The sequence below is a fragment of the Euleptes europaea genome, chromosome 7, assembly GCF_029931775.1.
Source record: "Euleptes europaea isolate rEulEur1 chromosome 7, rEulEur1.hap1, whole genome shotgun sequence".
In the NCBI taxonomy this organism is placed as follows: Eukaryota; Metazoa; Chordata; class Lepidosauria; order Squamata; family Sphaerodactylidae; genus Euleptes; species Euleptes europaea.
In genome coordinates this window covers 42,378,086-42,395,791 of record NC_079318.1, presented here as the reverse complement: position 1 = coordinate 42,395,791, position 17,706 = coordinate 42,378,086, and the positions used below count along the sequence as shown (strand labels likewise).

Here is a 17,706-nt window from a genome sequence, read left to right as displayed (position 1 = left end):
GAAAACAAGAAAAGAAATACTGCATCAACTCTTGATCATGTACAGAAATTATTGCTACTATAGTACACTACAAAGCAGAAATCTATACAGAAGTATATGAACTTTGATCATGAAAATCCAGAGATATAATCTTTAGTGACATAAGCCTTACAATCATGTAGAACATTCACATGGCAATATTAGACAGTCCAACCACCACTAGCCATAGTTAGCCTACTGCTCACTGATCAACATCCTATCAAATGCACCCTCCTGGAGGGCGTGGTAGAGTGTGGGGGGAGAGAAAGGGGAAGAAGAGGGCTAGCTTTTCAAGGCTTGTCAAAGGAGGATCTTCGGTGAGCTATGCAAGATGCAATTTAATGCAAGTATGGCATTACCAGGAAGCTAAGCATGCCAAAAAGGTGTTTCATGCTAATAAAATCTAATGCAAGGTACCACTTAATCAAGTTACCAACTAATAATACCATTCTTGTCCTATTTTAGTAAAATGAAGTGCCATCATGAGTGTTAATTTAAAATGGTGCGGTGCACGAAGTCATTCTGTGGAAATCTACGATAAAATGAAAGTTTAGTTCTTCAGAAAATATTGACTGTTGGATTTTCCAAGCAGGGCACTTTATTCAAGTTAACTAGCTTGGATGTGGTTTATCTTTAGATGCTATACTCCTGTCAGAGGGGCACGTATTAAGTTAGCAGGAGTACTGGAAGAGGGGAAACAGTGGCAGCTGCCTTAAAAAAAATCCCTGCCACAATTCATTTTCAGTCAGGGAACATTGCTAGATACTTTGCCATCATTCTACCTACAAAATAATAGAAATAAAAGCAGTCAAGCAACAGTAAGACCACATTACACAAATGAAACATCATGCTCTCATCTGGTTTAGCTATTACATCAAGCTTAAATTGGGATGTTGGTCAACTTTAAAACTGATGAGAATTATGCAACCAAAAGAATTTGTTTAGATCTGATTTGACTCTATGTTGGTTATTGGAGTATACTTGTTACAATACAGTGTTGCACATCAGTCAACTAGAAAATATTAAAGATCCTTTACCCGTCTCTTTAAGTTAAAGATGTGACATCATAAAGGGTGTCAAATGGCTGGATGGTTTTACAGTGCACACTTATTATATACTGTATATATGGAGTTTTGTCCTTTATAGATCTGATGGTTGTTCTAATGTGTTCCTTTCTTCACCTCTTCTTCGGTGGATTAGCTGTGCGAGGTGGAGTGACTGGACGTCCAGAATTCAGTCCACCATACTGGTACTTTGCTTTCTTTTCAGATGGTTTCAGAATCTTAAAAGCAAGGAAAAAGTATTTCTTATAAGAAACCAATAAGCCACCGAAACAACTATGGTAAAGCACCATGAAGATTTGAGCTTCCTGAATGAATAAATAAGCAGCCTGAATGAAGCAATATTTACTTCGCTTACACTTCACCTTTCTCCCCAGTGGGGGCGCTAAGCAGTTTACATTATTCTCCTCTGCTCCATTTTATCCTACCAACAACCCTGTGAGGTAGGTTAGAGAGTGTATGATTTGCCCAAGCCTCCATGGCAGACTGGGGGTTCAAACCTGGGTCTCCCAGATCCTAGTCCAACACTAGCCATTTCACACACTTCCCCATCACTTTCTAAACAAGCTGTTGCCCTTTGTATGAGCTTCACATTTCCGGCATACCAACAAAAGACAATCACAGAAAGGGATTATGCAGGAACTCACTCTGCTCATTCATCTAACCAGGATAGGACCATAGGTCAGTGGTAGCACATGGAGAAAACAACTAATGCCTTAGACTACGGAGAGCTCTTGGCATTTGAAATAAGCAGGACTGAACTAGATGAGCCAATGAGTTGGTTTGTTACACAGCAGTCTCATAAGCAAACTAAGCCGGGTTCAAAGAACCAGTCACATTAGCTCTATCCAGTTTTTAGCATGTTATCAATACTACTTACCAAATGAAGAGACAACAACATGAAGTTCTGACTTTGGTGACTCCTTGTTATTTAGTCAACACCTGCTTTCATTTTTTTTACAAGTGTGTCCTCAAAGCTTATAGATAATAGCCTAGCAACCCATCAAACACAAAAGTAATAACTGATATTTGCCCAAAATGCGAACCTTCAGCAAAGGAAAACTCAAGGTCAGATTCTTTCCTCACCATTTAAGCACTGTTTTCCATTCTAGATTTGAACGGGCAATATCGTGCTAGTAACTTGTGACCCTAAAATCTAGTCTTTATTAGAAATACTGAGAAAGCTCTGGTCTTGGTTTACTGTACCTGAAAAGAACACATCAAAGTTTCATCCACACTCATCATCCCACCAGCATTATCAAACTCTCCACAATAATTAGGAGCGGAAAATAAGGTAACAAGCTGTCGTTTAGCAAAGAATTCATAGCCATCTTCAACCACCTGTCAGTGAGGAAAAGAAACAGCCAAGTTTAAATATTTTTGCAGTCTTAACCGTTTTTTACTCCACATCCTCAACAGTTTGTAAAAGTAACTACACATACTACAGCAGTCACAAGCAAAACAAACCATTTAAAAATCTACAGCAACTGTGGTGTCCGCAAGCCAGATGGTGACTGAATATGCAATTTTAAGATTTTGCAATTTTAATTCTGGCCAGCAAAATAATGAACATCCTGTGAATTAAACTATATGGAATACAAACAGATTAATGGAAGTCTTTGTTGTGATACAAAATGAGCTCAAAGACCTCGCTAAATTTCTGGGGTAACATTTTGAAGCCCAGAGGCTCAAATTCAAGCAATGCCTGCACAAAAGCAGTACAGATCACAGCTCGTACAATGTTTTGTAATCTCTCACTTTGTGACAGAACTATTTGCAGCCAACAGCAGGAGAAGGGTACCCCGGATACTTACCGTGAGGGTCCTTTCTCCTCTGAGGATAAGGTCATCTTGTTGAGTGATTCACGCCGCTTGCCGGGGAAGGCAGAAAGTCGATTTATTTCCTGTCCCTTTTGGCGGGAATCTCCCACCTCTCCTTGCCGAGTTTCCAAGGACAGGAACCACCTAAAAACTCTGTTAACAATTGTACTAACAAGGAAATCTCTTAACAATTTAACATAACATAAGGGAAGAACAAATGGACATAACAGACGTCCTAACTGGAAGAATGGCTTATTTTTAACCACTCTATTCCCTTTTTTAAACTGTTTGACACCTGAAGGATGTCAAACTTATTAACTTATTTTATTTGTTCCATTTAAGAGTTTCTGCTTTTATTGTATTTTATAGGATTTCACTGGGCGGGCCAAGATGACCTTATCCTTAGAGGAGAAAGGACCCTCACGGTAAGTATCCAGGGTACCCTTCTCCCTCTGAGGAAAGGTCATCTTGTTGGGACCTCCTAGAGCTGTCCATTAATTGGGTGGGATATTAGGTGTCCTCTACTACGTGCTGCAGCACCCTTCTGCCAAAAGCAGCTTCTGCGGAAGAAAATGTGTTTAACCTATAGTGTCTGACAAAGGTTGATGCTGAAGACCACGTAGCTGCTCTACAGATCTCTTCCACCGAGGCTTGTCTGGCGAAGGCTGCCGAGGTAGCTGCACTTCTCACAGAGTGTGCTGTGATGTCCACAGGAACTGGAGTGTCATTAGCTTTGTACGCCTCCGTGCTACAACACCTTACCACAGAGCTGATGGCTTTTGACAATTTTTCCCCTTTTCTTGGCCCAGACACAGAGATGAACATGATCTCTGTCTTTCTTATCTGCGCTGTGTGTCTGATATATATACGGAGGGCCCTGCGCAGGTCTAACCTATGCCATTCTTTTTCTTTCTCACACTGTGGATTGGCACAGAACGAAGGTAGATGGATCTCTTGTTGTCTGTGGAATACCAAATTTACTTTAGGTATAAATGTGGGATCTGGACGAAGGACTACTTTATCGGCTTGGAAAATATATAGGCCTGCGTTAATGGAGAGAGCCCCTAGCTCTCTCCATACCTGCCGTGCTGAGGTGACCGCGACTAGGAACAAGGTCTTCATCCTAAGGAACTTCAACGGGACCTCCCTCATAGGTTCGAAGGGATGTTTTGTAAGTGCTTCCAGAACCACGTGGGGCCGCCATGTAGGGAATCTAGGAACTGGGGGCAGCTTGGATTGCATTACCCCTTTTAAGAAGGATTTTATATGCGGATGTTTTGGTAGTTTGAACCCATCTAGGTGAGGTATCACCGAGGCAATGGCCAACAGTTGTCGACGTAGCGTCACTACTTTAAGGTTCTGGGACACTCTGTCATGTAAGAAGGCCAGGATATGAGCTGTAGTTGGGCACAGAGGGTTGATGCCTTTACGTCTGCTCCACCTGACGAAGGCCTTCCACGTAGCATCGTATATCCTACGCCTCGCCGGTCTGCGGGACTCAAGAATAGTATCTACCACCTCTGGAGCATATCCGCATTCTAGGAACCTGTTCCTCTCAATAGCCATACGATCAGCCTGAACCAGCCAGGGTCTGGATGATGGATGGGGCCCTGCTGTAGTAGACCCGGGCGGAGAGGGATTCGCCAGGGGTCCTGGATCGAGAGCTCCTTCAGTGTTGGGTACCAAGGTCTCCTGGACCAATCCGGTGCCACCAGGATTACCAACGCACGTTCTCTGCGTATTTTCCTGAGAACCCTGGGTAGTAGAGGGAGAGGAGGAAATGCATAGAGGAGACCCTTCGGCCAGGGTGCCAACAGGGCATCCATCTGTTCTGCCTCTGGGTGACGGAACCTGGTGTAGAAGCGGTTCAGCTGGTGGTTCTTGTGGGAGGCGAAAAGGTCCACGATCGGGGTGCCGAACCAATGGACAATTTCCTCGAAGGCTGTTCTGGCAAGAGACCACTCTCCTTCCACTTGCTGTCTGCTTAGCCAATCCACATGCACTTTCTGTGCTCCCTGGATGTATTCCGCCTTCAAGGATCGAAGATTTCTCTCTGCCCACTGCAGGATGTGTAGGGTCTCCTGATGTAATTTTGAAGACTGTGAGCCCCCCTGCTTGTTGATGTGGGCCTTGGCGGTGGTGTTGCCTGTCCTTAACACATGTTTTCCGATGACCAGTGGGCCGAGTGCCTTGAAGGCCATCCAGATGGCTCTGATCTCCAACTGATTGATGCACAGGCCTCGTTCCTGTGGTGACCACTGACCCTGCGCTAGCTGGTCCATCAGTGTGGCTCCCCAGCCTTCCAGACTGGCGTCTGTGAAGATCTGTACTGGATCCTCGTGTATGTAGTTTTGTCCCCTGCTTAGGTTGCCTGGAGACTACCACCATCGTAGACTCTTGCATACCTGGGTCGACATACAAACCAGAAGGTTCTCCTTGGCCAGGATCTGGTTCTGGAAGGGTCGTAGTAGCCCCTGCAAGGGGCGGGCGTGTAGTCTGGCCCATTGCATGCATCCCAAGCAGGAGATCATCAATCCTTGCAGAGCTGCCAGGGACATCAGTTTGGTGGACCTGGAACTCGCAATCTAGCTGGCAAACTGGGCCAATTTCTGTGCCTTGTCTGGCGGTAGTATCACTGAGTTGGTGGATGTGTCCAAGATCACTCCTAGGTGTAAGAGACGTTGCTGTGGTTCGACGTTGGTCTTTCGCCAGTTCACTAGGAAACTGTGCCTCTCCAGGCATTGGATCACCTTGTGGGTGTGAACTAGGGGTAATTCCTTAGACGAAGCACATATTAAAATATCGTCCAAGTACGGGTGGATTTGTATCCCCTCCATCCGGAGGAGAGCTACTAGAGTTACTAGGACCTTTGAGAAGACATGAGGGGCGGAAGCCAATCCAAAAGGGAGGGCCCTGAATTGTAGGTGCTCCCCCAAATATGCAAACCTGAGAAACTTTTGGTGCGCAGCATGAATAGGGACATGTAGGTAGGCCTCCGTGAGGTCTATAGAGGTTAAGAATGCCGCTGGACGGAGAGCCTCTATGAGTGAACGAACCGTCTCCATCCGGAACTTTTTGCGGAGGACAAAACGGTTTAGAAATTTTAGATCTAAGATGGCCCTTCAGTCCCCGTTCTTTATGGGGACTGTGAAAAATATCAAATAAACCCCGAGTGGCATTCCTGCAGAGGTACTTCTTCTATTGCCCCTATCTGCTTGACGTGATTTATGGCCCTCATTGTGCGAAGATGTTTTTCCGGTCTGCGGGAGGCTGGAGATTGCAAAAATCGGTTTGGTGGGAGGCGTTTGAATTCTATACAGTAGCCCTGGTGGATTGTTTGATGAACCCAGACATCCGGCTCCAGCGCGTCCCAAAAGGACTTGAAGGCTTGGAGCAGTCCTCCCACCTGTAGGGGCCTGGCATCACTGTTTTCCCTGCTTGGGGTTCTTGTCTGTCTTGTCCGATCTGTAGGCAAAGGAGGAGGGCTTGTTAAATCTACCTCCTCGCCTGTTGAAGTTCCTGTTGGACAAAGATCCCTTTTGGGAGTCCAGACCCTGCCTGTGTAGGGTGTGATAGGAACGAAAGGAAGGAAAGGAGGACTGTTTTCCTTCCTTCCTTGTTTTGGTAAGGCCTTCTTTTTATCCCATGTTTCTACTAGGATCTTTTCCTCTCCCACCAAAAGATCCCCCTGAAAAGGGTAGGAGATGACGACTGATTTTGAACCATGGCCTGCCTGCCAGGAGCGAAGCCATAGTGCCCTCCTGGTGGCAACAGAAGCAGCCACGGCCCGGGCAGAGAAGGTCATGGCGTCTAGGGAGGCATCCGGACGGGAAGCTGGAGGCCTTCATAACCCTGGTCAGTCCTTCAGCCACTCTTCTATTTTCATTAGGAATGAGTTGTACTATTTTTCTTAACCAAACTATGGAAGCCCTAGCCATAATGGAGGCAGTTGCTGAAGCTTGAATGGCGATGGAGGTGGCCTCATGGGTTTTCTTACATGTGAAGTCGGCCTTCCTATCTAAGGTATCTTTGATTGTACCCATACCATCCTCAGAAACCAGTTCAGAGAATTGGAGGGCTGCTACGGGTGTATCCACCAATGGTACCTTTAGCATGTCCATAGCTGAACGTGCCAAGGTATACAGCTTTTTCACCTGAACTGGGAACTGCTTGTTTGCTGCAGGTTTTTCCCATTCTGCCTGTATCAGGCGTTCAAAGTAGGCTGGGAAGGGAACTGCCCTGTTCTTGCCCTTAAGGGAAAAAACTCTTTATCCCCTGTAGTTTTTGATTTAATATTTGGATCCTCTAAGGGAACCTGCTCTTCAGTTAGATTCAGGGCTGCAATGGCCTTGGCGAGCAGGCCCTGAAATTCCTCATTGGGAAAAAGTCTAGGCTGATGGTCAGGGGTATCAGAAACCTCCTCATCGGAAGAAATCTTCCCTTCTTCCCTTTTGTCCTCCTCTTCAGAATCAGGGGGAAGGGAGGGGGACCCCTGTAGGAGCTCCTGAACAGGCTGCTGTTTTCTCGCTGCCTTAGTGAGCCAGGGGGTATAGCTACCAGCCTGACCAACCGAGTGGCCTTGTGTGGTCTCAGTTGCCATAGCCTGAAGGTTCAAAGGAGGGGCAAACATCATGGGTTGAAAGGAATGCATGTTTTGAAAATGGTCTCGAATGGCCCTTCCCACAACATCATATAATTATGAGTCACAACCCTGCCCCCAGCCACATTCCCTGGGAAGGGGGAGGGGGTACATTACCACTCGCTGCCAGTAACGAGTCTCTCGATTCCTGATCCAGAATCACTCCCTCGTTGCCACCATGGGCCGAACGGGAGGAACTGGCATCCGATTCTAAAAGCTGCTGCATTTGCGGAATGTGAAGGCGCTTCGGTGCGGCTCTTTTTCCGCTCACTTTCCCCATCGCGTTGTTCGGTTTGCGAGGGAGCGCGTGTACGACCGCCCACAGCGACTTGGGAGTGCTGCTGGGCGGCAAAAATGAGCCCGCCGTCGTCCAAGTCCCTGTCGGAGAGAAGGGGATCTTCCCGCTCTTTTTCCCTATCGGCCATCTTGGTTTCCCTCCCGCTCGCGATTGCGGGGGGGGGGGGGAGTCGGGAATTAGAAGAGAAGAATAAAAAGAAACAGATAACGAAGGATAAATTAACTAGACAGAAAATATATAAAGGAGGAGGAGAAAAGATAGGTAGACTAGACAATCCTACTCTAAAGACTTTGGAGAGCCTTCTCCAACCAACCTTCCCCGATTAGGCAGGAAGAAAAACTGAGGAGAGGTGGGAGATTCCCGCCAAAAGGGACAGGAAATAAAGCGACTTCCTGCCTTCCCCGGCAAGCGGCGTGAATCACCCAACAAGATGACCTTGCAGTCTAATTCGTTCATTGATACGCAGTGGCATGCTGCACTGGTTTGTGTGGCAGACAGACCTCTGAATACTACAGAATAGAAGACAAGTACAGACAGATTCATACCTGATGAGCTCGACAAATCAAGTCCAAATCATGACGATTCAAAAATTTGCTGACCACGTCTGCTCCAAAAGTGAAGGAGACTCCACGGTCATTTTCGCCCCATCCTTGCACATCCTTGTCTGGATCAGACCACAGCAGGTCACACAGCAAGCCTTAGGAAGAGAGGGAAAGCCTTAGAAAAAGGTCCCAGCTTGTAATTTTAAGAAGTATTTATCTAGAATGTGTAAGACTCTTGGTAGGCAATTTATGCACAAACATCATAGATTAAGTGCAACCCAGTTCTTAATGGACTCAAAAAGGAAGTTTTATTTGACCTTAAGGAAGAAGGACTGCAGCCCATGTTCACTTCCAACACCACCCTCCCCCACCAGTTAACAAGTCAACATCTTCCTATACTGAGCACTTGACACTGATCCCCAGCAGGAAAAATCTGGAACAACTGAGAATACATGAGATTCAGTGAATTTCCACACTGAAAAATCTTGGCGACTAGGTATCTCACATGGATGTAACCAGCATTAATTTCTTACTTGTCTGAAGCACTGTTTTGTTTAACACAAACTTTAAAAATCATCATCCGGAAAAGGATTGTGTATGCTGGAGCACTGTTAGAACTGCAACAGAGCAAACCAGTTTCATCCATTATGTTGTGTACAATGTTTGGGGTTTTCCTCAGCTTTCTACTTCACAGCATAGTGGCAAGAAGACCGCTTTGAAACAGGTATTCGGTTTAAAATCTATACCTGTAACTCTCTAGTGAGAATTAGTGCAAGCCACTAAGGCCCCCACCTCCCTAGAACTGTAATATGGGGATAACAGTGACATGTCTTATAGGAATTTGTAATAAATGTTAAGGACAGAATACTCCATAAGCACTGTCTTACAGTCCCATCTGCGTCAAGCCATGTTATAAAGTGTTAAGAGCCATAAACTTATTTGTTTGAAGTCAACACCCCCCTAAAACCTTTTGTATCTATGTTTAATATTCAGGCATTCACAATTAGAACCCTCTCACACACCACGTTAAAATTTCCCACACCCTAACACTACCCAAACTGGCCTTTTTCAACTGATTTTGTAAGTTACAAGTTCTAAAACTGTCATATACCAAGTGATGCAGCCAACGAATTCTAGTTACCAAATTGAAGGAATACGGTAACACTTCCTTCATACCTACTTCATACCTATTAAAGAAGGATTTCTCAAATGGAAGATGCAACTCTGCTGATCAGAAGTCCTTGACCTCCAACTACTAAATATTATAACCTAAGATTCTATTAACTCTTTACCAAGCAAATAAAAATTAATATTTAGTTAATACAGAGACTACCCTGTTTCCCCCTCTCAACTTTACAAGGAACGTGTCTGTCCCAACAGGTGCTGGAGCAACATTTGCTTAACTTCTGGCTTTTTATATTTTCAGGTGGAGACTGCCATTTTCTCTTGCTTCACCCCAGAATTTTGATGCCACTTGAGCTCAGTTACACCCAGCACCAAATCATTTAAGTCTGCAGCTCATTTTGTACAAGCTACAGACCAGAAGCCCTCCATCTTCCTTTCCCTCTCATTGTTTAAATATGCAGCCTGATGAAGAATCCTGGAGAGCTCACAGTTCTGCAGACTGTTTGATAGTTTTATACTATGTGACATGTTTTTAGATCTTTCTGTGAGCTACAAGTTCAAACTTTAAGAGAAGTTCACTTATGAGCAAACATTTCTATAGGCCTCACCTGTATCAGGAACATCTGTGGGTCTCATAATTCTTCGAATCTGTTCCATTGACTGCAGATCTGGAGACAGCCCTGTTGAAGTAAGAGATTAAACTCATTCTCCTTGTTTGCGGAAGGTGAGTCAAAGTGATGGACAATTTTGACAATACTAACCCTATTTTCCACTGTGAAAAACTTTAATTAGTAAACCACATTTAATGCATTTGGTATTTAAGCACAATAGATTTAATGGCTGCTATAAGCTCTTTTTCCAAACACTTCAAAAGTGTAAGGCTTCAATTTGCTATCCTTGTTAGAGATATGGTTACCCCCAGTATCTTAGAATGAATATAAAGGTAAGCTCCAAATATTTGCTGACAGACAACATGCAACTGTGTTATCAAACTACAGGCAGGGACTGCACAGAAAAATCCACTTTATTAAAAATGTAAGGGATTCTCTATCTGACCTCTGTACAGATACTTAAGTCGTAGGTGTGGCTAAAGTGCAACAGCCGAACAGCTCCTGGCTTTTTGCCAATGCTTTGCTACAGCTAGCCTAGGGAATGACTACCTGCCCAGGATGTATTTGTTTTGTTGGCTACGCCTGCTGCTGAGGAGAAAAGGGCAAGCTCTATACTAGGAATGATTAGGAAAAAGACTGAAAATAAAGCAGCCACTACCCCAGTTCCCTTATATAAATCTACACATTTGGAACACTGTATAGTTTTGGTTGCCCCATCTCAGTGGGGAAGCGGACAGAAGGTAGAGAAATGGCTAGGTGGGGAGAGAGGAAGCAAGGAAAAGGCTAGGCAGAAGAAGTGGGGGTGATGGGATTTCTGTCCCCACAAGTTTTTCCACACTATCAAATAAGACAAGCCTGTGCAAAATAGGAACTGCTGAATTAAAACGATGTGTTACTATAACAATTCATTTATTTCCATACATAAGAATCCATTCAGAAAGCCTTGCGTGCAGTGGGCTTTCTGGCACCCAATAACAAAAAACACCATAAGCAACTCTGCATACCACACTGCTTTAGGAAACTCATCCTTCCCTGAGTTTCATAAGCTGCTTCCAATGCAACACAAAATAGTTGTAATAAGAGCTTTCTGTATAAACTCCACGGTCCACGTAGACTAACAGTTAATAAATCACAAATGTAAAGTGCATTACATGAGCAGGAAGTTCACGTTTAAAATAGCCACTGGACAGTATCTAACTTGTCAAGACTCAGATGTAACTTGCAACTGAACAATTAGCTGCCCTTGTCTTGATGATGAAAGCTGCGAAACTGAACCACCCACAGACAAGGCTCTCCATGTACTTAGGGACTTTCCAAGACATAAAAGAAAACATGACTTTGTATATTAAACAACACAAGGAGACACAAACTTATGACAACTGAAAATGCTCCAGAAAGGTGTCAAGAGCAGCCGAGTGTCAGTTAACTATGAAATCCTGTGGGGGAAAACTTGCAGAAGTTGTATTCTGGAGTCAAATTCCAATGTATACCCCCCCATCTGCTTGTGATGCCAAAGTCACTGTTTTTCACAACACACAAACACATCTGAAGACACACTTCCACAGGTAGTAGAATGCTTCTTTTGAGAGGACTTGCTCCCCCTTTTTGTACACTTAACTCACACCAGTTCTATTCCTTTATAAAGCTATAATTTCTGGGTTTAATTTGAACCAAAACTAGGTTTTGAACCTCAGTATTAGAAACCACTATAAACTCTCAAACTAGTAATTACTAATTTTGTTTGCATAGATATTTTCCCACCCTATGGCAACATAGATGTTCTTCAGGGCAAACACACTGGTTGCAACAACCTACTCGGGAGGAAGTTCCAAAGTTCTCATGCCACTACGGAGAAGGCCCTTCTTGGGTTGCCACCCATCTAACCTCAGATGGCAGGGGCAACTGAAGCAGGGCCTCTGAGGATGACCAGAGTGAGCAGGCAGGTTCAAATGAGACAAGGTGGTCCTGAAGGTATGTTGGTCCCAGGCCATACAGGACTTTGGTGTTCTCAATGGAGATAAGTGAGCAGCGGGCCCCCATACAGATTAGTATTGAAACAAGTGCTATTTAATTGCTTCATAAGTGATCTTGGTTAGCAATGCAGTGACCAAGTCTGGGATGACACCAAATTATGCAGGATTGTAAAAACCACAGCAGACTGTGAAGATCTACAAGAGTTTAAGCTTATGAATTACTTACTTCAGTGAAATGGATCTTAGAAGCACTGAAGATCAAGGAGACTAGCAAGTAAAAAAAACATGGTTTCTCTAACTTCAATTGTCAAAAAACTTCACAGCTGCTTGTAAGCGTGGCTCACATTAAGCTAAGAGGACAAGTAAAATGAAGTGAAGGGGACAGTGAAAAGGTCTTTCAGGTAGCAATGAGATTAGTGGCCGTGCAGGCAACAGAAGTCAGCAGACATACTCCAAGCAACATCAATAGCATTTGAGGGCTGAGGTGGAAAAGGTTGTCAGTGCAGCCATGTGAGCTGTTTCAAGCTATGGTTTGACAATATTTATTTTATTTTTTTATTTCTTGCCCACCCTCCCCCGGCCAGGCCAGGCTCAGGGCAGGTTACAACATTAAAATTTCCAATTTAACAACAAACAATAAAATATAGGAAACCATAAACCACAAAACAACCCAATTAATTTAAAAGATGGTCACCGTATATAAGTGCTTACTGTAGTAGATGAGGCCAAACATAACTGGTTCGGCTATCCACCTCAAATAGATCACAAACTGAGGGTTGGGAGTAGGGAGGCCAGCACAGATCTCACTTAATCTCACCTGCAGCCATCCTCAACCATAGGCCTGGAGGAATGGCTCTGTCTTACAGGCCCTGTGGAACTCCTTCAGGTCCCTGATGTTATTAGGCAGAGCATTCCACCGGGCCAGGGCCGAAAAGACCCTGGCCGAGGACAGCCGCACATTCCTTGGGCCGGGGACCACCAACAGATTATTGTCAGCAGAGCGTAATGCTCTTCGGGGGGTATACCAGGAGAGGCGGTCCCGAAGATACGAGGGTCCCAGACCGTGTAAAGCTTTAAAGTTTAAAACCAGCACCTTAAATCTGATCCGATACTCCAGCTGGAGCCAGTGCAGTTGTCGAGCACTGGCTGTGTATGGTCTCGGGGCGAGGCCCCAGTAAGGAGCCTCGCCGCCGCATTCTGTACCAGCTGAAGCCTTTGGGTCAGTCTCAAGGGCAGCTCTACGTAGAGCGAGTTACAGTAGTCTAGCCTAGAGGTGACCGTTGCATGGATAACCGTAGCTAGATCTGGGCGGGAGAGGTAAGGCACCAGCTGCCGGGCCTGGCGGAGATGGTAAAATGCCACCTTGACCACGGCTGTGACTTGAGCCTCCATAGTTAAGGAGGCATCAAAGATCACACCCAGGCTCCTAATGGCAGGCGCGGGTGTTAATTCTGCGCCGTCAAGAGCCGGGAGCCGGCACCCCATCCCCAAGTCGCCCCGACCGAGCAACAGAACCTCCATCTTCGCTGGATTCAGCTTCAGGCGGCTCTTTCTCAGCCACCCAGTCACGGCATCCAAGCACCTGGCCAGTGTGTCAGGAGCAGAGTCCGGATGGCCATCCATTAACAGATAAAGCTGGGTGTCATCAGCGTACTGATGACAACCCAGCCCGAAACTCTGGACAATCTGGGCAAGAGGGCGCATATAGATGTTAAATAATATCAGAGAGAGGATTGCGCCTTGCGGCACCCCACACACCAAAGGATGCCGCTGTGAGACCCTCTCCCCAAGCGCCACCCTCTGTCCCCAATTTTGTAGGAAGGGGCACAGCCATTGACGGACTGTGCCCCGAATCCCCACATCGGCAAGGCAGTGGTCGAGAAGATTGTGATCGAACGTGTCGAAGACTGCTAACAAATCTAAGAGTATCAGCAGCCCCGACCCTTTAGCTCACTGGTTCCCAACCGGTGGTCCGCGGACCACCAGGGGTCCGCGAGAACTAAATTAAGGTCCGCAAAACAGTTATAAACCCATAATAAATTAATATTTACGCGGACGGCGTGGTGGCGGCTCGCGGGCACAGAGCGCGGCGGCGACTCGCGGGAGCGGCGAGTGACAACTAAGGAACATGCGGCCCCAACCAAGCGAAGTGGGAGCAACTCCAGCGTATGGCTGAACGGCTATGCCCGGCTGGCGCAACATACCATCCTGTGCCACCAGGTGGGCAAGTGCGCCCCCGGTTGAATGCCTGCCTGCTTTCCCACGCGAGGGGGGTCATCTGGGGCAGCTGCCTGCTTGGGGCTTGGTCGGCTAATTTTTAAGTTGATAATTTTGTATGGCCCGCGAATGATGTTATAAATATCCAAATGGCCCTTGGCGGAAAAAAGGTTCCCACCCCTGAAGTAAAGTCTGCAGAAACACAATCTATGCTGTGTGAAACACCTTACTTCATTTCAGTAATCTGGCTCTCATTTTAACCACTGATCTACGGTTTGTGCTGTCAACAGCATATACTACTTTTTAGTACTATTCTATGGCTAGCTATTGATAACCCATGGACTTCAGGGAATTCAGAAACAGATTTGGAAGAATCTGGCTAAAAGGAAAGAAGCTGTGACAAGTTGGACAGTTTAAATGTGTTTCACATTTCCTTTTTCCATAGTTTGAAACACCTTTTGTAAATTTAACGGAAAGAGTTGAACTGAAATACCTATTAAAGAATGCTGATTCATGATTGCTTAAGCTTTGGCACGAGAAAGATAGATTTAAATGGTAGACTTCACTCAACTAAATATTGCATATTACAGGAGGGAATATAAAACCGATACAAACTACAATGGCATATAAATCAGGGTCATTGCTTTTTTATGATGAGTGATTCAGGTTTAAACACTACAGAAGTCTTGCTGCTGATGCCAGATGAACTTGTTCCAGATTTAGTGGTTGGTTCAAGTTGCATATTCTATATTTGCTTCAGTTTGGAAGTCTTATTTACTTTGAAGCCAACGTTTACTAAGCAGTGTTCTAAGTTCATTCTATAGTTGAACAGTCTTCAACTCAGAAACTGTTCTGGAGAGCAGTCTACCAAAACCAATTCTGAAGGAAGCAACTTGATCATGAGCATTTTAACAAGAACCCTGAACAGCACCCACCCACTACATATTACATCAGTGAAAACATTCTACTGGGCTTGTGTCAGCCATCAACATTTTAATTTTCACATAGACAATCCTCTCTATGTCAGTACTCTATGTAACAGATACAAAATTCTGTTCAATAGCTCATATGAATCTCTAGCTTCCTTTGGTACTAGGAAAATAAACTTAGACTCTCACACCATGAAACTTAGCTTTACAGCTCAAATCTGGAAAAAAATAAAAGACCTTGCGCATCCAGAATTGCTTGGTGTGATTCTTGGAAATCACTGATATTATCAATTTGTCTTGATTATGTTGCAACTACACTTTGCTGGAAATTAGTTGTAAGGTAAATAGCGGAATATTTCTTGGTTTACTTTTGTTTTAATACACTGAAGAAACAGTTTGCTTACCTCCATGACAGCAGAAAATCTTCTCATCTACAATAGCTGCAATAGGCAGACAATTAAAGCAGTCTGTAAACGTCTTCCAAAGTTTGATATTAAATCGCCGTTTACCTGATGGAATGGGAAGAATAGTGTATTAGGTCTTATACAATTTGATTTAAGTTGGAATAATGTGGTGTGTTCTATGGACCAGGTTATTGAAGACGTGTAAATTATGCATTACATCTGATGCTGCTGAATTGTTCTTCAACAGTTCGTTTTTAAATTAACTTACAGATCAACAAAAAAAGAAAGGCCTCTCTATATCTATTTTTACCTTGCTTGCTCAAAAGGCAGCTCAGATGTTTCTCCTCTTCTCCATTTTAACATTGGGAGGTACACCAGTGTGACTGACCCAAAGGATATCAGGGAGGTCTGAACTTGGAACTCCCCAGTCCTAGTTCAACGTTCTACTACACTGCCTTCAGTCTGCCTACCTATACATTTCAAGCTGCATCCTAACATTCACAGAAATGCTAACGGGTCTCTGGAAAGGTTGCATAAATTTTTCAAAATACATATTAGTACACTCCATCACCTATGCTCAGCAACTATTCAAGGGGCAAGAAACTTGCGTTACAGGGCATTCCCCTGGTTTAAAGAGCTAACTGTAAACAGCATTTCAGATTATTAATTTATATAACAAGTTTTAGTAGGCATTCTAAAGCCATACACACATTTCAAAAAAATTGTTGAACACCAGAAGCATCCCTAGCAAGTTTTACTTACATTCATCATAGAATCCATAGATGCGATTAATACTAGCACACTCATGGTTTCCTCTCAAGAGGAAAAAATTCTCTGGATATTTGATTTTATACGCAAGTAATAAGCAGATGGTTTCCAAGGACTGTTTGCCTCTGTCCACGTAATCCCCCAGAAAAAGATAATTGGCTTCAGGTGGAAATCCCCCATACTCAAACAATCGAAGTAAATCTGTATATTGACCGTGAATGTCACCTAAAAGAAAGGGAAATTGAGATTTCACGTATTAGTATCATGAGTTAAGATCCAAGGTAGCCCACTATGCTGGTAACATATTAAGCTCTAGGAAGAGCTGAATACTGAGTAGTTCTCTACCCTGATCCTGGAGAACAGTGGGTGATATGAGAGGGACATGATCCCAGTATTAACCCTTCCCTTCTTGTATTTATTCACAGCCACCTCTGCTGCTGTGGTGCTGTCAATCTTTTCTGTTTCTTCAAAGAACTGCAGTCAATAAGGGATCATACAGCGCACAATGATGTTGTGATGCTATTTAGCCAAGTTTGGTTATGTGCTCATGTTGATAAGGGCAAATATAACCATTAAGATTCAGATAAATATAGGTGATGCTTTCTAAATTGATCACATAGACAATTTTAGCTAATCAAGAACCACTGTCTTTCACAATATCCTTCCCAAAGGGTAAACTACTCTATCAACAAATTTTTGCTTAGCATGCTATCTTTTTTGGCCCAACTCTCATTTGGCTCAAATGATATGGAATATAAATAAAAATTCCCAAGTACCAACACAATCTACTGAGCAATACAGAATTTTTATTCCTGGAAAGTTAGTTTGCCTGAAAGTTAAATATTTCCATTTGAAGTGGTAAACATAAATGATAATTTCAACTGAATATTATAAGAAATATTAACCAATGAAGTTATTCAAATTACCTTTTACTTAAGGTCCAAAGCTGCAGAATACTTGCTGCTACTGGAAATGTGGTGAATAGTATCAGCAGTTATAGAACACCAGTTGCATTCATAGCCTGCATGAAGTTACACTGCTTTCTCTATGACATACTATAGCAGTGATGGCGAACCTTTTAGAGACCGAGTGCCCAAACTGCAACCAAAACCCCACTTATTTATCGCCGAGTGCCAATGCGGCAATGTAACCTGAATACCACCCCCAGAGGGGGCCCAGAGGGAGAGGCTAGGGTTGCCAAGTTCCTCTTCGCCATGAGTGGGAGGTTTTTGGGGTGGCGCCTGAGGAGGGCGGGGTTTGGGGAAGGACTTCAGTGCCATAGAGTCCAATTGCCAAAGTGG

At 44.3% G+C, this 17,706-nt stretch overlaps 1 protein-coding gene across 1 annotated transcript in view; it reads right to left on the bottom strand.

Annotated features, from left to right (window-relative positions):
- Positions 1–285: 285 nt before the first annotated feature.
- The window catches only part of PPP1CB (protein phosphatase 1 catalytic subunit beta), a 36,423-nt gene continuing 19,002 nt past the window's right edge, over positions 286–17,706 (bottom strand). The window contains exons 3-8 of the mRNA XM_056852337.1: positions 16,400–16,630; positions 15,638–15,742; positions 10,112–10,183; positions 8,382–8,533; positions 2,286–2,420; positions 286–1,300 (exon numbers count right to left, since the gene is read on the bottom strand). Of these exons, the coding sequence (XP_056708315.1) occupies positions 1,196–1,300; positions 2,286–2,420; positions 8,382–8,533; positions 10,112–10,183; positions 15,638–15,742; positions 16,400–16,630 (800 nt within the window). The 3' untranslated portion in view covers positions 286–1,195. The remainder of the gene's footprint in view (positions 1,301–2,285; positions 2,421–8,381; positions 8,534–10,111; positions 10,184–15,637; positions 15,743–16,399; positions 16,631–17,706) is intronic.